This window comes from Solanum lycopersicum, chromosome 6 (genome assembly GCF_036512215.1).
Source record: "Solanum lycopersicum chromosome 6, SLM_r2.1".
NCBI lineage: Eukaryota > Viridiplantae > Streptophyta > Magnoliopsida > Solanales > Solanaceae > Solanum > Solanum lycopersicum.
In genome coordinates this window covers 49014976-49040135 of record NC_090805.1, presented here as the reverse complement: position 1 = coordinate 49040135, position 25160 = coordinate 49014976, and the positions used below count along the sequence as shown (strand labels likewise).

Sequence of the window (25160 nt, the reverse complement as noted above, 5' to 3'; positions counted from 1 at the left end):
AATTTTCTGGAACACATAACAAATTAAGAGATGCAATACTTTGACCACATAAAAATCAAAATTTTATGAGTCATCCCCTCTTTTGATGTCATGTCTATCAAAAGTACTGTGGCATTTTAGAGTTGCAATTTTGTCAAAAGGTTTCATGTTGGAATATTAGTAAGTAGTAGTAGTATTCAATCTCAACAATATACTCACAACAAAGTTAGTAAACGTTATAATAAATAATGTCACGATGCAATAAATGATTATAAGAAAAGGTTCTTATTCACCTTTTGACTAAAGGAAATAACAGCAAAAAAGTGGACCTATAGCATGCATTCTTTGAAAAAAGTTTTTCAAAGAATGTCTAATAGCACTTTCGATTAATCTCAAAAAAGATAATATTTAATATTTTAATTTTTTTTTGAATGCTTTTAAAGTTTATTTTCGATATTTAAAAGCAGTGCTTTCAATAGAATATATATATATATATATATATATATATATAATCTTTTCTTATTATAAAATTGTAAGTTAATAATTCATCATAAACTTTTAAATTTGAATTTAATTATGTTACGATAACCCACTTGATGATGTGTTTCATTTCTCACTTCACTTTTACCTCCATCAAATTTTCTAATAATGTCTTCTAAATTTTTAGGGTCAAATAAAAGAAAGTTGACTTTTATAAATATGGCATAATGATAGATTTTGGATATAGTAATACAAAAGTTGCTGACCAAAGAAACTCAGCTACTCAAAAAAGAAATCAGTTAAATCCAAACAAAAAAGAAAAAAAAAAACTTTCCAAACCACACGAGTGGTCTACATTTAACCATGTATAAAAATAAATTATTAGGTTTCAAGTCGCCTTTGTTAGAGAGCGTGAGATTTTCCAGTGAAAATTTAGATTTAATCAGACTCTAATATGAGATAGTCAGACACCAGCTCAGAACAAAGTATTTCCAGAATTCACATTAATATTTATCCATCCAATTTCTGAGCAGTAGGTGAACAATGATCTCCTTGTAAACTTTCTAAGGATATGGAAGAAAATTATGTATAGTAGACAAGAAGGCATTCAGCCATTTCTCCTAAAGGGTTATAGCTAATAACAAGATTCAGGAAGCAAAGTAACACTTCCAATGAAACTAAAATTAGCACATATGTACATTTTACATTTCTGCCAATATTGTTGACTTCATTTGCCAATCACAGACTAATTTTTACTGCATTTACACTGTGGATGGAAGATAGTCGTATACGATTTACAAAGTTCTTGTACAAATTCTGCAAACCTGAATTTTACCGTGATTGTGCTGGAATGCCAAGCAATGAAACAAGAGAACGAAATGACTTATTTTTTATGGAACATCACCAAACAGAAGAATGCCACGAAACGGCTGAGAAAACCCACAAGGATGAGCTTTATCAAGCAAGGATACCAGTCACCAAGATCGTAGTGCCTTGACTTTAGTAAACCACATCTTGAGATCAACCACACACCAGAGTACCTGGAAGTAAAATATATATGAAAAAAAAAAAGGAACAGAACTTTACGCTTGAACGACTTCTTTAACATTGACTAGACTTGGCTTAATGAACATTTTTAGAGTCAAAGACCAGATACATTTGATTCTGAATGACTGATGGTTGATAACAAGAAGTGCAAACCTAGCAGGAATTTATCATGCCAGGCAAGACAACTCTAAAGCATTAAAGAAATACACCATTTCGACATATGACATACAAAGAGAGAAAGAATGCACCGAACCTTCTAGCTGTTGCAAGCAAAAATGCTTCCAAAGCCCACTTAGGATAGCAATAGTTTCCTATTTTTGCTGTAAGTGGGTCATCGTCCTGCTTTGCGATGAGAGTCAAAACAACTGGTACCAACACCGACCACTGGACAGACAAAATTAGTTCGTAAGTATAGAATCACAGTAAAGAGTCAGTTCATATTATATAACAATTTAAGTTCAAAACACCCACCAGTTGGGCAGGACCAGGTTCAAAGTAGATGGCCATACAATAAGCTATTCCCGTAATGCAGTATGTGAGACAAAGCAAGACGAGGTAATTATCCCAAATGGTGGATCTTGGGTTATTGAAGAAATAGAACATTGATAGATAAACTGCAGGCTTTACAATTGTATTGAAATGGTCAAGCGTATCCTTGGCCATAAAGTAAGCCAAGCTGCTCATGCCGGATGAACTCTCTCTCCAATAGTATAGTTTGTCTTGAGAAAATGACCTCAATGCTGCAATCTTGCCAAGAAGAGCTGGAAGTCAAGAATAAACATTATGTTAGATCAGAACAATGTGTTAGCACAAATGACAAAGGCTAGTTTCAGGATTGCCAGTTAAAATTTTCACAATGAATGTGGTAACATCAAGCGAAAGGAACTAATATACACACTTTCTTTCAGAAGTTTCACGGTTTTATACCATGTACACTAGACATACTTTTAGAGCAACAGATACCATGCTTAATCAATAATCCAAGTTCTTAATCTAAGCTCTCTCTTCCCTATTATACTTCTCAGTATCTGTCGTATCTTGCCTCTTTTGAGATTTAAGGAAGCTTTCTTCCTGTAAGTAGTAATACTATGACTAGTAATGTGGCGGCAGATCTATCAGTAAACAGGAGATGCCATCGCTCCCCCGGCTGGATGTCAATCTGACAGATGGATAGGCGTAACAGATAAGAAGTTCAAAAACAGCAACGAATTACTTTATTTGACTAGAAAAGAGTTTGCCAGCTTGATATGATAATTTACACTATGCTAATTTTCAAGTGCAACATATATTGTATTTGCAAAAACCCTTCCAATTTGTTAAGAAAGAAATGGATTTATAAGTGATGAGTTAAATTTTAACTGCTACTAGAAATCATAGTCTGTATTTCGTAAATTTCTCAAGCAGAACACAAAATTTGATGCACAACCTTTATGCAGTCATTTGACCAAGTTCACAATAAAATAAGACTACATATATCAGCTGTTTTAAAGTTGTAACTTACAAACTGCAATGACGGTGTAAAGGTAACCCTGTGCTCCAAAGCTTTCATCGCTCACTTTAGCAATTGTTCCTAAACAGATCCCAGCAAGTAATAGTATAAGATAATCAACCGATTGTATCCTCGCTTCCCGCAGTCGCTGCTTGCCGAGTCTGACTAATATACAATACTAAACTGTTAGTAGATGCCATTCATGGAATATCACAGACTAACTTGAAATATTCATAAAGCAAAGAACATACTAGGACAAATCTGCTTGTCAGGCTCTTGGGCATGTTAGCTACTATATAAACATGTTTAGACTTAACTATGGGAAAGCAAAATGGACAGATTCAAAATATTCTAACACAGGAATTGAAGAACGAACAAAATAAATGACTTGCTAGTGTTAGCATGAGAATAATTGTATATATTAATAATATTTCATAGATTTTTCATAGGATCAGAGAAATAAATATTGTGATAGGATAGCTGATTTGAAGGGATAGCAAAGCAGATTCAGAGGGATTAAATAACAGAATTATAGAGATAGAACAGCTGATCTGTAGGGATAACAATGGTGGATCTTTAGGATGTGTAATCATTATACTCTCTATTTAATGGAAAGACTTACTCATTTTGAGAGCATTCAGCAGAAAATTGACAGTTAGAATATATCAAAGAATATATAAAAAGTAATGAAAGGAGCCAGTCGTACCTTCCAAGGAAATATCTATATTGGAGGAGGTAACCAGCTGTTTTTCGGTTCGACAAGTCCTTTGACGGCAAAAGTCTGTGCTGTATATGGTCCTTATTCTGTACAACATTGGATTTGAGATCCGACCACAGCTCTCCGACAAAAGATTGTTCAGTACCAACAGCTGCGGAACTTCCTCCATGAGATGAATTATCACCAGCCGAAGAAGCTGCTGCTCCCGAAGGACCTAGCATGTCTGGTGGTACTTGGTAACCATTATGAAGCATCCATTTAAGAGGAAGATCTTTATAGCTTACTCCTATACTTGCTGGAAGTTTATAAATTCCCTCTAAAATATCAATGAAGTGATCTGGAGGATTAACACGATCTGGGATGTTGATTCCAATTCCTGCAAAGTACTCTTCAACTTTTGACACTGGTCCATGGTATGCTGTAAGGCCACCCTTGGCTAGAAGTATAAAATCGTCAAACATCCTAAACAAAGTATAGCTGAAACAAGAGATTTCTGTCATTTATTGCAAGGAGAATATGACTTTGGCTAACACAATTAATCTAATAAATCAAGGACAGCGATCAGCAATTAACAAACAAGTATCTGTTATGATATATAGCTAAATATAATTTATTCTATTACTACTGCAAACAAATAGCATTTTTATTGGGAGATCGAAGAGAAGAAACTATGATTGCAAACAATACCTTGGTTGATGAACCACCATGCATATATTCACTCCTTCAAGAGCTTCACGACGAAGTGCTCTAAGCAATAACTGAGATGAAGAGCTATCCAGACCAGAAGTGGGTTCATCTAAAATTAACAAAGAAGGTTCTATAACCATTTCAAGCCCAACATTTACTCTCTTCCTCTGGCCTCCGGAGATGCCTCTCTTCTCCACTGTCCCCACAAGAGAATCTCTCACCTGTTGCAACCCCAGGGACTCTATGACTCTTTCAACAACTAAAACCTTTTCTGGTTTTGCCAAATCAGCAGCCAATCTGGAAGAATGATTCAACATTGACAAGCAGATAAGAATAAATGTGAAGCTACTAGTTGCAAACTAGAAAGCTAAACTGCAAGAAAGAACTCTTTTCCAGATAACGAAAAGTGGTACTTTTTTTGTTTCAAACTATTCATATAAGATTCACAATTCAGCTTGAAATTGAAGACTGCTTTACATTTAGAAAATATGGCTTTTTGGAAGAAAATGAGTCAGCAATAACTAAGCTATAGGTAAATAAGCTATCGTGGCATACCTACACCGAGCACTAAACCAAAGATTCTCCTCCACTGTCAAATTTCCGTGCACTATATCATCTTGAGGAACATAGCCAATAACTTTCTTGTAAGACTGAATAGAGTCAGACTTTCCATTTATTAGAATCGAACCAGTTGTAGTACACCCTGCTGCAGCTTTTCCAGTCAATGCAGATAGAAATGTTGTCTTTCCAGCGCCAGATGGACCCATAACAGCAGAAACACGGCCAGGTGACAATGTCCCGGTTACACACCTCAACAGATGCTTGTTTTTCCCCTTCAAAGTAAGTGTCAAATCTTTAAAGTGAACCTCAATAGGAGGCCTGGGCCTTATTTCAAACTCACTTGCCATATTGATTACTCCAGAAAACGTCATATCTTTGTTCTGCTCCTGCAAAGCTTTTTCTTTCTCGATTTGTCCATATGCATATCTAAAAATTTGAGTCCTTGAATGTAATTGTTTACCCTTGTCCTTTTTGAATTTTTTATCCCCAGTTTCAATGTTGGAACCTTCACTATCAGGCTGGCTGTCTTCAGATTCATTGATCATCTTCTTGAGGTTGTGTTGTTTCTTTGCTTTTGCCTGAGACATACCTGGGGGCAAGGGCAAGCCAGAATCCTTACCAGGTCTACTTGGGTCACTATCCTTCTGCATGTCCTGCCTTGTTGACTTTCTACGGGAGAATGTCTTCGACAATTGAGACCCCATGCTAGCAAGGTTAGATTTCCATTTGTTTTGTGCCTGAGCACTTTCCCTTGCACTTCTTGCACCGGCTTCTCTGGACTTGGCTTGTTTTCGTTCTCTACTGCTCAGAACTTGGTCAGAACAGTTGTATATAATAAGAAGTACAAGCATGATTGCACCCTATGGAAAAATGAAAAAAACAGTTGAGAATTTTTTGTGTAAAATCTGAATCTTATGTCTGTACAAAATAATAAATATGTGCATCTTCAATTTTAGCTAAATGCTTGAACAGAAAACCATATACATTAGAATCTAATATCTCTACAGAATGAAAATGTATGCAAATCTGAGGATACAGCATTCTTTTCAGATAAAAGGAGAATCTGTTCGATAATTACTTAAAGAGAATGTTGCTACATTCCATAAACACAACTTCCAAAGTACAGAATAGACATCCATTGAATATTACAAGGCCTAAACAACTCTATATTCACATGGTTCAGTTGATGTAGTCTGAATGTCAGTGTTATAAAATGAAATATGTACCAAATTTTGTAAGATGTATTATATTGGGACCATGTTTCCTGGTTGTTTGTGTGGTTTTAGTGCTTACTATCCAATTTAATTGGGATAGAAGGATATCAGATTATGTCCAGTTGAATCTCTCCCCTTTCCTCCTGCTCATGAAGATAATAGTAAGCTAAACGAAAGATGAATAGATGGAATATCTTGATCTTCCCTTCCCCTATTCCCTTTTCTAAAAGGAAATGGTTAGCCTAAGAGCGAAGATACAATATCCCCGTTTCCACTCCTCCCTCTTCTCAAATGAAATGGAGAATGGGTTCTCTTTCTATCAGTTCTGCATCCAACAACATGAAAGAACTTCATCCATCTCTTCCCTCTTAATCACTTTTCAGTTTCTTCCTTCCTCTTCAAGCCTAACAAATAAAAAAACATGCATAGCCATGCAATGCTGACCAACTCAAGAGCAATTTTGTTTAAGCACAACAATTATCTTGGATAGTCACTGACTGCATAACTTAAGAATGAGATGATGACTTACAAAAAACATGAGACCATAAAAAGTGATATTTTGATTTGCTGTCTGACTTTCACAAGTTGCAAATCTATAGCAGCCTGCGTGTGAATAATAACTGTTATGCATTTTTTATCATTTGGCATGTTCATGTAACAAAATATCACATGCAAAGATTCTTACTTAATATACATCCATTTATCAACTGGATATGCAGCAGCAAAAACATGTAGAATTGTCTTGAAGTTAAAATAATATGCTTTAAAGCACGTCAATAAAAAGATAGTCTCACCCCCACAACCCCACAAGGAACTCAGATAAACCATTCTCTTAGAAGAAAGAAATTTGAAGCAAGTTGTTACAATGTCCAAAGCAGATCAATTTTTTTTCACCATCCTGACATGTCCTAGATCTTTAAAGCCATTATTATTGTACCTTCAATTTATTTGTTTTTATTGCAATGGTAGACAGCAGATTAAGGAAAGACCATTATTGAGATGACAGCATGCCGAATTTGTAACTGAGTATCCAAGAATTCCTCCTAATGTATTTCAGTTGGACTAACAAGCTGCACACTCCTCAACAATATCGGTATGTTTTTGTTCTTCTTTTCAATCAGAAATATGTTGTGAAATGAGACAACAAATGGGAAGATATTTGACAAGTCGTTTTCACCGGTACTATATGTTTAGAAGCATCAAATTTATATTCATTTTCTGACATTCATATATAAATAAGCAACCAAAAAGATGATAAAAAACCCTATACTGAAATACAGCGGACTGTTATCTAATAGATAGACTTACTTGTTTGTTCTGTTGAACCAGCTCTGCAGTAATGTCTGAAAAACACATAAATTAGTTGTAGGTGAGGAAACGGGATTAGCATGAGCTTATGATTATGAGCAAAAAGATGCACAAAATGCATCAGAATACATCCTGCATTCCGCTCAGAGGCGTATTCAGGATTTTGAGATAATATGTGCACTAATACAAAAAGGATGATCTAAGATATAAATTTGATCAGTTTGACATTTAGGTTCTTATTACTGAAAACCATTAAAATGTTAATATTCTAGGTCCAATTTTTTTTTTTTTATATATATATATATATAGGAGTTAATTAAAATTCCAAAAATTATACCAATATCCTCTTAGAGAGGTGTTATTTAAGAAAGAAAAATATAAAATTCAAATTGCTAATCTCGCGTGAGAGGTGCACCCAGCCGTCATCGCATTATATGAAACTCTGAGTGTGGGTTCACACATTTCTATTTCAATATTTTAAAATGTAACATTATTATATATGATCTCGGAACTCGGAAGGGAAGCATGGGTTTACGTGAAACCGGTGACCCCCCTTGGATATGCATTTCCGCTGCCTAAACTTGCAGGATAAAAGAAAATGAGCTACTTTTTGGAAGAAAATTAAATACCCTTTACTGCAAGGATTCTTCTGGACAGTTGATGGACAGTAAAATCCTGCCGAACAAAAAAGTTCAGTAGCACTCACAAAATCAGACCACACATCTGCTCCACCACAAGTATGATTGTCCATTCCATTAGGAAGTTGATAGCGGTAGCTGCATATTTTCAGGCAGTCATATCAGGTCAAGAAAGTGAATGTATATTTGTCTAGGTAAAAAGAATAATGATAATAATTACAACAACTCCAGCAGGAAATACAAAACTTACGGATCACATACACCAGTGGTCGTGTTGAGTTTTGCATGAGGGCAATAAGCACCCATGGGGCAGGCTTCAAGGGAAGAAAAGGAAAACAAAAAAAAAAACATATCAACAAGAGGGAACTGTAAGCTTGTAAGTCATTCTAGAATTTTGTTTGCATATCAACTGATTTGAGATAAATAATTACTCCAGATAACAAACAATTTTTAATCAACTGTAAGCTTGTAAGTCATTGTTAATTTCCAGAATCCAGATTACTTACGTATCATGCAGGTTAGACCATAAGGACAGTAAAAGCCTTCACAACAAGATTGACAATCCAGAACTCTAGATGGAATCTCCTTCTCATTTTCAAAGTCAATCTTCGTGTCTTTTCCAGCACTACAAGCCCATCCTGGCTCACATCCTGAATTCCATGATGTTAGATTACAGTTCCTGTTTGGTCTCAGGTAATGGGAACTTTTTGCAGTGCCACTTTCATCCGTTGCTTCCAGTAAACTAACAGAGTAGAACTTTATTTCTGATGCCGTACACAATCGCTGCTGAACATCCCCTATCAGGCCACCAAAGACATAGAAAGGAGCTTTTAATACCACTAACAGCTCTATAGCATTGCAAAAAGTGAATCTGTTATTCGAATTACCAAAAAAGACGAGGCATATTATGTACCTACTTGGTCAATCAGAAACTATTATTCTATATAGTAACAAACATCATTCTGCAAGGTTTTAAAGGTAATCCAGATAGAGAAGCGGATTTCAAAGTAGAAAAGATAAGTATCTCAGAGGAATTTATCGATCACCTCATACCTTTTGTCTGTTGAAGACACCCTTGCAAATAATCTGAATTATCGGAGAAATTGAAAGCAGCATCCCACTCAGCGTCTCTGTAACATAATCAAACATTATCAACTAAGACCAAATCGTAACCTTCCATATATTTGAATCATCAAATCCAAACACCATCACAATAATGAAACAAAGAACCTCTTTGTAACACTACATCTGCATCACAGCATTATTATTTCTGCTACTATGAAAAAAAAAAGCTCTTAAGTATTTGACAAAATTAGTTCAGTTGTTTCACTACCTAAACTTTCACCGTATTGGTGCGAGTTTGATTTAATCCCCAACGAATTTCCCCTTCCCCGATCCCCTAATGCAGCATTCAAAGAGAATTACCATGATACTATAAAATCCCAAATTATGTATGTACAAAAAGTAGAATTATGACTTACACATTTTCGATGCAAAAATCCAATTGTCCTTTCATATTTTTGGTCATAGCGGTGGTCAAATTTTTGACGCGTGATGCAAGAGCTCCCTTGAGGAGCTGCATTCCCATGGAATTGTTGCCGGTAGTTTGCTGCCCAGCACCCAAATTCGCCATGAAAACCAAAACAGTGAAGCAGATAAAGCTGACATTGTTGGAATTCCATTGTTTTGGTCTACACATTTTTCATGAAAAGGACCATCAATTCATGTAATAATTTCTGTGTTAATTTTTGAAGAATCAAAATTGGAAAGTTTAGTTTGATAAAATGGAAAGTGGTTTAATTTTGGAGAAAAGAAACGGCGGGGAGATGATATAGGAAAGGGACAAATTGGCCGAGTTCGAATTTTGCGCCTAACTGTCTTTTAAAAATGTATATACATACGATTTCTTTCTCAACAAAATTAAAAATAAAAAGAATAAATTATTTGTTATTGTACATCTTTTTTGTAATCAACTTTTACTACTTCAATTAGTGAAAGTGCTAATTTTGTTATTCATCAAATAGTAACTTAATGAAATATTATTATAATGAAAATGATTCAATATCTTTGTTAAGAGGCGTAAAAAAAAAATATTATCTTAAAATATATATTTAAAAAAAAAAAGTTATTTCAATTTGTTATTTAAAAATAATATTCGTATATATGTGAATTCTGTCTAACTTCAATGCAATTTAATGCACAAGTCATTTTCATAATTAACGCACGTTCTTCACGACAACGGTTAGAAACCAAAGTAAAAATAGTTGCAATATAATTTTCTTTTCTTTTTAGGTTAATTTTGTATATATTTTCTTTAAAAAAAATAACTAGTGTGACATTTGGTCATTTAAAAAAGAATTTCATAGCCCATTTAAGAAGTGGGTTTAATTTTATTTTTATTTTTTTCAAATAAAATGCATTTTGAAATGTATCTTATTATGGTCAGTAATATATATATATTTATTAAATTAAAAATTTGTGTTTATATATAATATAATTTTTCAATAAATAACTCGAAACAAGGTCTTATTTATCTTTTGGTGCTTACTATCCTAGCATGGAAAAAGAAAATGTATAACTTCAACTTACAAATAGTATTATAATATTTACTACAAACCTTAATGCTTCCACCTACTCCCCTTTTACACATAGACAGTAGAAGAGGAATATCATTGCAGCTGCTTAAACCCTCTTTCAGTATACACTTTCTTCTGATAATGGCTTCTGCAAATGGGATGTCCACTGCCTCTATCCTTTCTTCTTCCTCTAAACAGGTATATTTTTCTGATCTTATTTGTTGGGATCTTTACACTTGTGATCTTGTTCTTATTTGTTGGGATCTGCATAAAGTTATGATCTTTAGCTATTTTTTGGTCTATTGGGGTGTTAATGCAGGTGGGGTTGAAAGGAAGAAGGGTGAACCAATTGCAGGGACAGAAATTCAATAATAAGGCTTCAAAGAGCCGATTAGTAGTAAGGGCGAATGCTAAAGATATTGCATTTGACCAGAAATCAAGAGCTGCCCTTCAAGCAGGAATTGATAAGCTCGTTAATGTTGTCGGTGTCACTCTTGGTCCTAGGGGTATGTATGTTTCCTAAGCTTCATCTTCCAAATCAATGGAAGTTCTTTTGTTTTTATTTTCATGTAAAGTGTCTTGCAATGAATGAAGTCATTTATCAGTGGTGTTGGTTAGGAAAAAGTACAAGATTAAACTATAATACGTAGCGAATCAGAGAGTGCTTTGATGCAATTTTTGAGTATTGGAGATTAATAATAATGTCTTAGTGTTAGTTGAAACAAGTACATAGGAAGTTTAAAGTTTAAGATAATTGTAAGGATAGCTATTTTCCCTCTTCTGGAGGCGAAGACTTTAAACATGAGATATTTTGCAGATGTATCAATGTTATGTGTTAGTCATCCTTCCTGTAGAAATGTGAAATTGCCAAAATATAACAAGGTAAAATTTTCATTTTTTCATCAAAAGAGACTTTCCTTTTGAAGCCAGAATTGATTTTCCTCCTCCAGCATTGCTGCAGGTTTCATGCTATACCAGTAAATCAGTCATTTATTTGATCAACTCTGTTATGATGCTTTTGTAATGCTTATTTCATATGAACTCTTGATGACCTGTTACTTTTCTATAGGGAGGAATGTGGTTTTAGACGAATATGATACCCCGAAAGTAGTGAACGATGGAGTCACGATTGCTCGAGCCATAGAGCTAGCTGATGCCATGGAAAATGCAGGCGCAACCCTTATCAGAGAGGTTCGTTATTTTCTTCCGTGAAGATCATTGTTGAATTTTTCCTGTATCTGGTTAATTGTTCTGAAGACAGACAGTTAAAGAACGATTGTCACATTTATCACATTCCTTGATTTGTGTACTGAAACTTTGGAATTTATGGTGAAGGTTGCAAGCCTAACCAATGATGCTGCTGGTGACGGGACAACAACTGCATCTGTTCTTGCCAGGGAAATCATTAAGCATGGTCTTTTAAGTGTTACATCTGGTGCAAATCCAGTCTCTCTGAAGAGAGGCATTGACAAAACTGTTAATGCTTTGGTTGCAATGCTAGAACGGAGGGCTAGACCTGTTAAAGGTCGTGATGACATCAAAGGTAATTAATTTTCCTTCTTTTGTTACTGCTGGAATGGATAGCAATCAAGTATTTTGCAAATAATTTTCTTCCCACCAGCTATTGCTTCTATCTCTGCTGGAAATGATGATGAGATTGGAACCATGATTGCTGATGCAATTGACAAAGTTGGACCTGATGGTGTTCTATCGATTGAGTCATCCTCTTCCTTTGAAACCACTGTTCGTGTTGAAGAGGGGATGGAGGTATGTACCTACTTAGACGAGAATGTATTCTCCACATTTTTTTTTTCTATTTGGTTGGTAGTTCAACTGTAATCAGTTAAGATCCAAGGTTTAGATGTCGTGGGTTCTGAGTTGAGAATGTGGGCTACAATATATATATATATATATATGTATGTATATATGGGTTATCATGTATATACATGGGTTTTGAGACAGAAACTGTGGGTTTTGTGCTGCTGGTGAACCCACGAACCCCACTATGGTTCTTGCACTGCCTGTAATATATGTTAATGCAAACTTTGGTCCGTTGTTTGCAGATTGATAAGGGATATATTTCCCCACAATTCATCACCAATCAGGAGAAACTAGTTGTTGAATTTGAGAATGCTCGAGTGTTGGTTACAGATCACGATATTTCAGCAATCAAGGATATTATGCCCCTCTTGGAGAAGGCAACTCAATTACGAGCCCCTCTACTCATTATTGCTGGAGAAGTAACTGGAGAAGCTTTAGCTACTCTTATTGTGAACAAGCTGCGAGGTATACTAAATGTTGCTGCCATCAGAGCACCTGGTTTTGGTCAAAGGAGGAAGGCTCTTCTTCAAGATATTGCCATTGTAACAGGTGGTTGAACTTGCCTGACCTAATTGTACCACTTTCCACAAAGTGATAATAGTATATTAGTTAAGAGTAAACTTGGTTGGAAGCTGCCTGTGTTTTGTCAGGCATATATTGAAGGCATTTGTCCAACATTCTGGTATGATTAGGTGTCTTCAGAATAATCTTAAAAGTAAAAAAAGAAAGTGAAAGCATATTATGAACTATATTAATGGAGGAACCATAGTACATTGGCTTCAAAAAATGTTTTTTTCTTTTCCTCTTTTATGATCTATTTTGGATGTGAGTTTGAGGAGGAAAGGGGGAAGAAGTAATACCCGATGCTGGTGGGATGTTAAGCCAGTAGAATTCTTAGATAATGTATAGTTTTACTCTCCTTGAATTTATAAATTTTGCAGTTTATTTAGCAATTCTGTTTTAAGCGAATCCCCTTAGTGCTATTATCCTTTCTGCTTTTCTTCGATAGTGGACTGAATTATTTTATCAAGCATCATGTCTCTAGTCTCAAATGCATCTACCTCACAAGGGAACATTTCCTGAAGTACTGATTGTGTATACTTGCAGGAGCCGAGTACCAGGCAGCTGATTTGTGTATGCCTGTTGAGAGTACCCCGGTCGAAGCACTAGGTTTTGCTAGAAAGGTGACTATCACCAAGGACTCAACAACCATCCTTGCTGATGATGTGTCGAAGGACGAGATACAGGCTAGGATTTCTCAGATTAAAAAGGAGTTGGACATGTCAGAATCAGTGTCGGACTCCGAGAAACTTTCTGAGAGAATTGCAAAGTTGTCTGGAGGTGTTGCTGTTATAAAGGTTGGTGCTGCAACAGAAGCTGAGCTTGAGGACCGCAAGCTTAGAATTGAGGATGCCAAAAATGCAACTTTCGCTGCAATTGAAGAGGGAATTGTACCTGGTGGTGGTGCTGCGTTGGTTCATCTATCAAATTATGTCCCTGCCATTAAGGACAATCTTGAAGATCCTGATGAGAAGTTGGGCGCTGACATTGTGCAGAAGGTAAACAATGCTCAAGTTACTTCAATCAAAAAGTTCTCTTGTTGTTTGTTTTATTTTTGTGAGTATGCTACCTATTATATTATAATTATGGCACCTTGGTAAGTCTTTTATAGTAATGTAACCATTTCCAATATAATTGATTGGTGAGCTAATAGCCGTACTCTAGAAATTCAGATCATAATCTGTTTGATCGGAGAAATTCGGGTTTTTAGTCATCTGTGCTAGAGAATCAACTGAACAGTATCACTTGACTTAGTGGCTTTAGCAACTTTTCTATAGTAAATTGATTGTACTGTAATGTTAATATTGAGAGGAGTAGCTAACTTCTAATCAACTCACTATCTTTTGGTGGAAGGATCAAGAACTTGCAATGTGTTAGGGCATGAGCTAAACTTCTAGGACATAATCTAGTTGGGAAACATACACTGAACAACAGATGATGACTTCGGGTGGTATCATTTGAATTTGGGAACGGGAAAGCAGTGACAACACAGGATAACGCGCAATTAGACATGAATGTACTGAACACTTGCTGCATATGTAGTAGCATATCATTTTCTTATCCTTTATTATGGTCGCTAATTGAACAAAAATCATGTGCAAAACAAATAGTTTGTAACTAGTGAAAGCCTGTTTAACAGTGTGCATTTGGATGAATCTCTTACCAAGTACAATTTAAGTTTCTTGTTTCTTCTTCTTCGTTTTTGTTCTTTTTGTAAAGTTTAATTGTGGTTGCAGGCATTAGTAGCTCCGGCATCTTTGATTGCTCAGAATGCTGGGGTTGAAGGGGAAGTAGTAGTGGAGAAGATAAAGGGCAGCAAATGGAAGATGGGTTACAATGCAATGACCGACAAGTATGAGGATTTAGTAGAAGCTGGTGTCATCGATCCAGCCATGGTAACAAGATGTGCCTTGCAGAATGCAGCCTCAGTTGCAGGAATGGTTCTCACTACTCAAGCGATTGTGGTGGACAAAAAAATGCCTAGTGCACCAGCATTTGCTCCTCCACAAGGACTTCCCATGATGTAACCGATACTTAAACAGTAGTAGTCTGGTTAAGATGAGTGTAGATCAGGCTTCAAGGACTAGAAGAGAAGGCCATGTTATTTTCAACTGGTTCTCTAGCTGTAATGTGAGCTCAGATAAAAAGTACATCGCTAGTGGGATTAGCTTTGAACTTACTCCCTCTAAGATTAATAAAATCTTAAGTTATTCACATGCCTTTCCGTGAAGTTTATGAACTGTTTCTTCTGTGGTTTACTTGTTTGATCATTGACAGTACAAAAGATAAAGAGAATTTAGAGTTTGGAAGAAAAAGTTAGTTAGACAGGAGCTTCAAAATTTCAAGTTGATCACCTGTGCAAGTGAACTGTTAGAAGTGTGCAAGACATGTATTGCAAACTTAGTCATTTTTTGCTGTTAATTGGACATAATAAAATGATAAATTCATGTGAAAAATACATGTTAATTAATATGATAAGTAACGACTACGCAGAATATATCTCTATTGGGTGGAGTCAAAAGGAATCGAAATTCAAGACTCCATAAAGATTTTATGCTCAAATGACAGTTTTAGTGCAAGGACATTTGTTTGGCAGCAAGTACCAGAGTCAAATCTAACATCGATCAGTAAGAACAAAGTATGAGCATTTGCTAATCACTAGGAAAACTTAAAAGACTTTGAACTGAATGACATCTATGCTGTAGAACTTGTTGATGCAAATGATCCAGGCAATACGCAGGGAAATTCCCTTCGTATTTCTCTTAAGAGAAGCTCGTGCAGCTCTAGAATGTTTTAACTGACAAGCAAAGGTGTTACCGATTAGCTGGAAGTAATTTCCAAGTTTGGTGGTTCCATGACCAGAGATGGTAACATTGCTGTTGCTTCACCATCTATAACCAGAGGACCATCACGTTTGATACATTTTGTTGACAGCTTTGCGCTGGATCAGAAAGAGCAACACAATTAGGAGCTACAAAATACATACTTCATTCGGTATCAATCTTCAGCCAAGAGGTACTACTTACATGTACTTGTTTTTGATTTGTCTGATGCTTACTGCCTGTACCTCAGCAATGATCTCGTCTCCTATATAAACAGGTAATTTGAAGTGCAAAGTTTGTGAAACATAGATAGCTCCTGGCTGGAGAAATTACCAAATAAAAAGAGTTAGATTTACACTAACCGATTCTTCAACATAAAACTAGTTCCCCATTCAACAGTATGCATATTTAGCTAACTTATTTAAGCTATATACACAAAAAAAAGTTTAAAGATCGTTAAGCTACCTGCATACATTAACCGATTTGAGTTGGTTAGTACCTTCTTTTCGACATGAACAATTAACACTTACTACTTCTACGTAACCTTTAAATAATCAAAATGTTAAAAACATGTTTATCTTTATCATGAAGTTGTGGATTTCGATTAGATACACGAATAGATCAACCTCTAGACTAAACACTCTAAAAACTTACAAAATGGGCAGCAATAATCCTGGGAAATAAGGAAGCAACAAGCATCCCAGGAACAAGGCAGTCAGTGAAACCAGCATTCTTGGCGCATTCAGCATCAAAGTGCAATGGATTGGCGTCATGGGTCAGCTTAGAATAACCAAGAACATCATCATCTGCAAATGTCCTAGCTTGCTTCAAAACGCTTCCGATTTTAAGCAAATTCGAAGAAGCGGAGGACGAGGAAAAGACATGTGAAGATGAAAAGAGACGTTTCATAAGCATCTTCCACAAACTTCAAAGACAATGGACAATTCGTCTTCAATGTGGTAAAGCAGGTAGGGTACCAGCTTCCACCTGTAGGTAAAGATCCAATGATACAGTTAACTGATCGCACTTCAAGATTTTTTTGATCACGAACAGATAAAGAACAATTAAGTATCTGAATGTGAGGGCTCTTTGAAACAAATCATCAAACAGTTTGTGTGCAGTCTGAGGCTTGGAATATCCTTAGTTCTTTGTACCAATAGATAGGTCATAAAATCGATCATTTTAGTCTTTTATAACTACATAAAAATCACTCCAACTTTAAATGTATGGAAAATTATTATTTTAGTTGTCAAAAAAAACAAATTTATTCTTCGGATATTCTTCGGATGACGGTATAAAGGATAATTATTATATAAATGACTCGAGATCAATTTCTCCTTAGTGTCTTCTGAATCGAATCTATCGCACAAAATTTGCTTAATGTAGCTTACATTAGAGTGGTTTACAGGCTTTTATACACTAAGGTTTACTAGCGGCGGGTTATGTGTGTTTTAAAAAAAAAATAAAGATCTATGCCACACTTTTCAGCTGTATACGGATCGGAGGCGCTTGGTAGAAAAATGAATACCTTTATGATGATCAAATCACGAATACTGTTACAACCATTGACAACGCATACCGAAAGCAGTGTGCTGACTGCTGCCAACTGTGTGGGCTCTAAGGAGATGTTTCAACTGATTCAGAGGTGTTAAAAAGTCAAAATTATAAGATTACAATAAAAAATTAAATTACTTTAGATTGAGGTTGAGGCGTGAATATCTTATTTTTTTATTTTTTTTAAAGATAATTCAAGTCTATTGCAATAAAACTTTTCAATCAGCTTCCACTTGATCCCATCTTCAGGATATAACATTCTAACCACAAATTATAACTCAACAAACTCGGAATAATAGTTGAGTCCAAAACTCCACAAAAAGAAATTAAACACCTTCTTTTAACAAATGAGAACTCTCTTTTTGATTAATTTTTAGGAATAATGCACAAGTACGCCCTCAATCTATGATCGAAATCTCAGAGACACACTTATACTATACTAAAGTCCTATTACTCCCGAACTTATTTTATTAGTAATTTTCAATCCTTTTTTGGTCTACATGGTACTACTTATAAAATAAGTTCAGGAGTAATAGAACATTAGTATAATATAAGTGTGTCTCAGAGATTTCGACATAAATTAAGGAATACTTGTGCATTTTTCTTAATTTTTATGTACTCTCTATTTTCTTGTACTCAAAACAAAACAACTGCTTTGAAATTGAGGAATTCTTCCTAGCAATGAATAGTAAGATAATGAGTATTAAATAGAAGCAATGAATAGTAAGATAATGAGTATTAAATAGAGAAAGATAAATGACTTTTAAGTCACAAGAATGGAGGAAGAATAATGAGATTTCACTATGGAGAAATAATGGCCATGGTTAACCACTATACATTCTCCCCAGGAAACACAACGGACAACAATTACATGAACTCAACGTTCTCAGCAACATTAATCATAATGAAGAATGGCAATTAAGCCAAATGATAATAAAGATGTCATCAACTGACAAAAAGAAGTAAGGCATTAAAATGTATAGTTAGGCATTTCTCGAGAACTTATGGATCAGTATAAAAGGCTCGGCCAGTTTACACATTAAGTGTCGATGGCAAGCCCTCTAGACCTCACCTGTGGATTACACTGGGTATATTATTGTTGTGTCGATGACAATCACAACTTAGATAATTGAATTTGGAACAGAATAGAGACGTACACCTATGTATAGACCTCTGCAAAGCTAAACCTATCAATCTGCAAATTGGCCATTTTGGGATCAGCGCTTGGCCTAGTGATGCTGGTGCAGTTATGAGGATGATGGATCCAAACGAATTCTGGAGTCGGTATGTCAAATTTGATATCATACATTTTGGTTTTAATTTCTAACTGAATATTTTGTACCTTTTAGTCTACCATTTAAATCATTATACGTTCCGTGCTCACTCTCAATGATCATTATACTTGAGAATTCAGTTTTGCTTAATGCACACAGTTGGAAACAGGGGCCGGATTTAGCAAGGCTCATGAGGTGTCACGTGACACTGCTTCATAGTTTTGTTTTACGACTAAACTTGTGGCGCTAATGCACAAAGTTGGAACTTGGAAGGCTCAGTAGATGAGAAGTGTGTTGATCTTGCCATTCAGGGGATGAACAGAAGTATAAAAGAAATACTCATCAATCACTTGTTAAGTTTCAAACGACTCTTCATTTTGCCTTTTAAAACATTGCTTCCTCGTGAGTTCAAACTTCAAACCCATAGTGCTTATTCGATTTAAGTGGAAACACGTCCGCGTCAAGTCAAAAAGAATGATCTTAGTATATACGATTTAACACCAAGTTTAATTAAGAAAATATTCAAGAACGTTTCATTTTTGTGGTGTTAAATAAAAATTATATCAAATGTATCAAAATATCTTTAATCTCGTGAATTTAAACATGTTACGTAAAAAATTAAAATTAAAATGATATTTAAAAAAGAAAAGGATCGTTCATTTTTAAACGAGGAAATAATAAGACATTCAAATTTATTTTATTTTTTTCTTGGAGAAATGTCATATGTATCACATTATTATTATGCAGCAAAAAGCAAGTTGCACCTGATAGGAAATACGTGTTTCTAATTTTACTAATTTGGATTATTTACCTGAATATACAACTTAAGTTTACATATTTTCCATATTTCCCTTATTTTTTTTAAAAATACTAAAATCCCTAATTTTTTAATAAGTCTAATTTAACAGATACATTATTAAATTAGAATCCTAATAAATCCTAACCAATTAAATCTTATCCCTAATTTTACTCTTTATTTTCCCCAAATAAAGAACCCATTTACACCACTCCCAAAATTAATGCGTCAATTTCTCAACGGTTCATCTTCTCAATTTTGAAAATCAAAATTTGTGCTCTCCATCCGTCAGCCTTCATCTAATCTGTCCGCCATTTTTGTCTACTTTGTCAGCCTTTGAAAATCAAAATTGTGCTCTCCGTCCGTCCGTCTTCGTCTAATCTGTCCGCCATTTTTGTCTACTCTGTCCGCCTTAAAAAATCAAATCGCCAATTTCGTCTACTCTGTCCGCCATTTTCGTCCAATATTCTTGAAAGGTATTGTGTTCTTCTTCGATTCTCTCTTTTCATTCTTCTATTTTTCTAATATTTCATGGATCATCTGTCATTTAGTATTGGGATTACTCAAATAATCACTTCAAACTCTAAACAAATCTATATTTTTGAAGATCCGAAATTGGTTGAAAACAAGTCTAAGAGCTTGCATAATTGGTTTGCATTGTGTTGTTACAATTATGTATCAAGCACAATTTATGTTTCATGTATCATGTTAAAGTTTGTCGTTTATATAAAGTATCAAGTAGACAGACTTATAACTATAGTTACACGTATGTATCAAGTACAACTTTGCATTTTTTATATCATGTTAGTATCAAGTAGACAGATTTATAACTGTAGTTACACTTATGTATCAAGTACAACTTTGCATTTTTTATATCATGTTAGGCTATAAAGTGTCTGTTAAGTATCATTTTGACTGACGTATGATATGTTGTTAGAATTATGTATCAAGTTTATTTTTGCATTTTATGTATCATATTAACAACTTTGCATTTTTTGTATCATGTTAGTATCAAGTAGACAGACTTATAATTGTAGTTACCTTTATGTATCAAGTACAACTTTGCATTTTTTGTATCATGTTAGGCTATAAAGTGTCTGTTAAGTATCATTTTGACTGACTTATGATATGTTGTTAGAACAGATTGGGCAGCATTGGATGCATATAAAGACAAGAAAACTGGAGAACTTTTGGGTCCACAACATTCGTTTAATGTGGAGTTTGCTCAAGACAACATGCAACAAATAAGTGATAGCCTGTGAGTATTGTTTATTATTTTATTTTATTTTATTTTTTGTATCTATTCATCCTTATAATTATTCTTATTGTTTTTGTAGTGATTGCGGACTATTCGTAGTTGTATATGCAGAATTCTGAGTGACAAAATCAACATGTCATGTAATAGTTTTAAGAGTAGCTATCTTCGCAAAAGATATGCGATTCTTTTATTGAAGTATGGTCTCGACAAGATGAATGTTGGATATGTTAGCAACAGTGATGACCCTTCAAGAATGAAGAATGTATTAAACCCATCATCTGAAGATGAAATTGTTAATGTAGGCTAGTTAGTTTTCAATATTTGATTTTTTTTTTGTTTTTTGGAGTTAAACAAGATGTTTGAAGTATTTATTAACATAACAACACATATTGTTAAATTATGAAAGTGTTTTGATTTTTAAAATTATTTATTCTATTACTTTAATTTTATTTTTATTACCGTTATGAATTCAGGAATTATGTATACTGTTATTGGGACATGAATGTCATTATTGTATCAAAACCATAATAATAATTACATTAATGTAATTATTGTCATAAAAAAACACTTATTATATATACGTAAATATATTGCATGATACAAAAAAAGAAAATTATATACGTAATTATATTTTGTATATGATACATGAAATATCAAAATATATAATATCACAAACAGTGATACTAGTTATTACACTAGATACACGCCAGTTTTTTTTTTAAAAAAATTAATATCTTTTGTACAAATAAGATATATTCAGTACTATGATTTATATATATTACGAACAATTATTTGTCCTTCAAAATATGAAATTTTTTTTAAGTATCTACACACATGATACTATATTACTAAATTAAATTAAATTAGAACTGACAATAATTTGGGTGAAATATCCGCAATTAATATTGATTAAAGTAAGTTTGAACAAAGATTATAAAATAAAGTATTTGATATATAAATATAATATAAAATTTAAATAGTGTTTAACAAAAAAAAAAAAGAATTAGTCTGCCAAAAAAAAAGGGAAGATCACTAATGAAAAATTATAATTTAATTTAGAGTTTTATATTGGATAAAACTGATTTTGAAACACACAAGTTAATGCTTTTTTTTATGGGATTAATAACTGTAGCATATTAAAAGTAGGAATTAATTCAAACTTCAGTTTTTAATCCCCAAATCACTCAACAAACGGATAAAATAGCATAATATAGAATGTATCCGACTGTTTTATTATGTATCAGAAACTTCTTAAAAATAAGGGACTTTTTGTAAATTGAAAAAAAGTAGGGATAGAAGGTAATTTATGTTTTACACTATGCATAATTTTTACTTCTAATTTGGCCATCAACTCATATGTCGTGATATTTCATGATAAGGACCTCATGAATCTTTATTTACAAATGGACCACCAAAATTTTTAAATGGACCACTATAGTACTATTAATTACTGCAGCTCCCCTTCATTTTCTGAAGTTGTTACCAATTTGTGGACGTAAAATGTCAAAAGGACAATAAAAATATATTGTCATGTCTCTTTTGATACATTTTGCATCGACTATTTTTGTTACGTGGCTTATTGTCCATTTTAATAATAGTGATCCCCACCCCCTCTAAATTAAACATACACGCAGAAAAAATCAAAGGAATAACTCATGAAATTATGAGGGGAAAAAAAAAGAAAAGAAAGAAAGCTACGTTTGTTGTATTGGTACATGGAATTATTATTAATTGAGACATATTAGTGGAGCTAGCATTTGGTTCTTTCAAGGTTGTACGTTTTGTTTTCTGAAATTACGTGGGGGAAAAAATTTGAAGAGAAAAGTATTGAATTGAAATTTTTGGTTTGTCACGTGTCATAATAAGTGATCTTAAAATTTGTAGGAGTATGAGACTTTTGATAAAAATTTAAAAGAAGGGTTGAAAACATCGTGAAATTTAATAAGAATTTAAAAGTAAATTTTACTCATGTTGTAAGATTGGAGTGTAATTAAATTCAGTTAGTCAAATGAAAAGATAATTTTAAGATTGTTAAATAGTTCAAAAATAAAATTAATAATTCACGTCTAATTTATGAATAAAGAAAAAAAAAAGACATTTGGAAAGTTTGAAGGGAAGGAAATTGCATCTAATTTTAGATATATATAGTTGAGTGAGTTAATTGAAAGGTGAAGTGAAAGTGATATACCAATGGAGGAAAATGAATTACTAGTATTCTGGCAACAAGTGGAATGAAAAAGACAGATTAAGAATCTAAAAGAAAAGTCTGAGACAATGACATGAATCGAATTCATTTAATTTTTTTTCGAAAAAGTTAACCGTTATATTTATTTGTTAGTTTGAATTTTCTTCATAAAAAGTTTAACTCTGTCATTAAAATTTCTTAGTATAATTTGATTTTTTTTCACATGAACAATTGATTGAAATTAAGCTGTTCAGGGAGATAATTGTCCGGATTTAGGCCTTTAATTTTAGCCCATGATTCTAAAAATCCATAAAGCTCAGATCAAATTAAGAATAATCACAATTAGGGTGTAATAGTAGCATTTTTGGAAATGTAGCTCATTGGGATCTTCCCCTGCCAAATAAGTTTTTTTTATAATGTTGATCGCGAGTGATCTTAATTTTTCAATTTTAAACCTTGTTTTGTTCAATGTGCAAAATTTCAAGCTTAATTATCTTTGGCCTTCAAAATTTGTGCACTGAAACAAACAAGAGCCAAAAGTTTAAGATTACTAGCTTTCAACTCCCTTTGAGGTCTCTTTCTTGAGAAGCTTTTTCAGAGGATTAATATCGTGAGATGGTAAATATTTATCTAACTTTATATTTATATCAAATTAATTAAATTATTTAATTATAATAAATCATAATAATTTAATATAAACACTCCATACTAGTAAATTTATAATCGTCCTTTTTTAACTACATTTTCTTATTGGACTGAATTTTCATGTGCAAATATTTCCATGAGATGCATAACCATTATTGAACTGAATTTAGTTTTGCTTGCAATAGTTGCTTTAGAAATGTATGGCGACAGGTATAATATAATTATATAGTTCAATATAAAATTAGCCGGCCGATCAATAAGAGAAATTTTTAAAATATATTTGATGTTTTCTTTCATCAACAATCACAAAGATCTAAGATTTATATGTCAATGCACTCCACAAAAGTAAAATAAATAAATATACATCTATGACTTATTTTCACCATCATCAACAACAACAAAAAGAAATCAATTGGAAGAATATTCCATGAAACAAGCAATTGACACAACACAAATAATATTTTGCATCAACAGAACTCTAAAATATTTACTGTCCTTTGATTTAACGTCACTTTAGATTATAGAAAAAAAGCTCCTTTCTTCATTATTAAGACATGAATTAAATCAGATTAAGATATACAGATCCAATATTTGCAAATTTATCAAATATTTAATTGTAAATCCAATTAATATTACAAATTAATTTGAGATTATTATAAAAATTCATAAACTTCAAATCTCGAATCTGCTCTGCTCTCCTTCATGAATACCTGCTGAGAGAATAACCAAAGATCTATGCACTTCTTTTTCTAAAATGATATTTAATTTGAAACTCATTCTAATCAGTCTTAAAAGATTTGTGCCTAATTATTGATTTCTATATTAAAAAAAAGAAGATAAAACTAAGAGAATCTAAATTCAGTAGCTCTATCTTGAAAAAACAGATTAACAACAATGAAATTCAGCTACAAGAACATGAAAAAGTTCCAGAAAATATAGATTCATACGAATAAAGGACTAGGAAGTATACTTACAAGTTCCCGATCTAAGAAATATATAGATCATTCCTTAATTCATGTCGTATTAATTTTTTCTGTATCGTTGCAATGCTCTAATTGCAATAGTCGTTTATTGCTGATGCAGCATCATCAAGATTCTCGTGAGTTTCAAATAGCCAGCCATTAATTTCATCAATTATATAACCAATTTGCAACTTTTCACGTGAATCTTGATTATGCCACATATGCAAACAACGACTGTAAGAAAAATATTTTTTTTTTATCTATATTTGTATATATTATGTGATTAGATATGCCACATATATATAGGAGGAGACTAAACGTGTGGCTCTAATGCCTATGCTATGAGGGTATCAAACAATTAGAATCTATTAACTGCTGTTTTCGTAATTTTCAAAAAACAAGAAGAAGAAAACAAAAGCAAACTCTATTCAATTTGTTTAGAAAGAGAAATATTTTTCTCCGTCTCCTATTAAACATATTAGTTGTCTATTTTTCCATTGAACACGAGAAATGCATGATAATTTTATTACTTTCTTCGTTCGGAATTATTTGTCATGTTATGCTTATCGAAAGTCAATTTGATAA

General features: G+C 33.4%; 3 protein-coding genes, 2 long non-coding RNA genes and 1 other non-coding gene across 7 annotated transcripts; 2 read left to right on the top strand and 4 right to left on the bottom strand.

Moving 5' to 3' along the window:
• Positions 1-931: 931 nt before the first annotated feature.
• On the bottom strand, positions 932-9967 carry ABCG60 (ABC transporter G family member 60). Its single transcript, XM_004241234.5, has 14 exons — positions 9603-9967; positions 9175-9251; positions 8628-8918; positions 8372-8435; positions 8113-8259; positions 7484-7518; positions 6705-6778; positions 4956-5821; positions 4401-4697; positions 3702-4190; positions 3008-3156; positions 1978-2267; positions 1760-1890; positions 932-1499 (listed from the first exon to the last, which is right to left on the bottom strand). Exons 1-14 carry the CDS (start codon positions 9818-9820, stop codon positions 1343-1345), a joined length of 3285 nt encoding a protein of 1094 aa, XP_004241282.1. The 5' UTR covers positions 9821-9967; the 3' UTR covers positions 932-1342.
• A 692-nt stretch (positions 9968-10659) lies between these two features.
• LOC101265242 (ruBisCO large subunit-binding protein subunit alpha, chloroplastic) lies at positions 10660-15293 on the top strand. The gene is made up of 8 exons (XM_004241235.5): positions 10660-10895; positions 11017-11203; positions 11767-11888; positions 12033-12240; positions 12319-12464; positions 12761-13067; positions 13626-14077; positions 14816-15293. The coding sequence occupies exons 1-8, from the start codon at positions 10743-10745 to the stop codon at positions 15104-15106; spliced, it is 1866 nt and encodes a 621-aa protein (XP_004241283.1). The 5' UTR covers positions 10660-10742; the 3' UTR covers positions 15107-15293.
• Positions 15294-15601: 308 nt separating this feature from the next.
• On the bottom strand, positions 15602-17679 carry LOC101265549 ((R)-specific enoyl-CoA hydratase). 2 transcript variants are annotated; one of them, XM_010324105.4, is made up of 4 exons: positions 17430-17679; positions 16556-16888; positions 16106-16221; positions 15603-16020 (listed from the first exon to the last, which is right to left on the bottom strand). In XM_010324105.4, the coding sequence occupies exons 2-4, from the start codon at positions 16814-16816 to the stop codon at positions 15900-15902; spliced, it is 498 nt and encodes a 165-aa protein (XP_010322407.1). In that variant the 5' UTR covers positions 16817-16888; positions 17430-17679; the 3' UTR covers positions 15603-15899. The 2 variants fall into 2 exon arrangements, with proteins under 2 accessions (NP_001412275.1, XP_010322407.1); NM_001425346.1 differs by lacking the exon at positions 17430-17679 and having other exon boundaries at positions 15602-16020; positions 16556-17063.
• A 2068-nt stretch (positions 17680-19747) lies between these two features.
• Positions 19748-21209, top strand: LOC101257986 (uncharacterized). The gene is made up of 3 exons (XR_742644.4): positions 19748-20001; positions 20669-20783; positions 20863-21209. It is a non-coding gene; the product is annotated as an uncharacterized lncRNA (long non-coding RNA).
• Positions 21210-24131: 2922 nt separating this feature from the next.
• On the bottom strand, positions 24132-24849 carry LOC138349185 (uncharacterized). The gene is made up of 2 exons (XR_011221843.1): positions 24588-24849; positions 24132-24326 (listed from the first exon to the last, which is right to left on the bottom strand). It is a non-coding gene; the product is annotated as an uncharacterized lncRNA (long non-coding RNA).
• Positions 24691-24796, bottom strand: MIR172a (microRNA MIR172a). Its single transcript, NR_108001.1, has one exon. It is a non-coding gene; the product is annotated as a microRNA MIR172a (primary transcript).
• Positions 24850-25160: the final 311 nt, after the last annotated feature.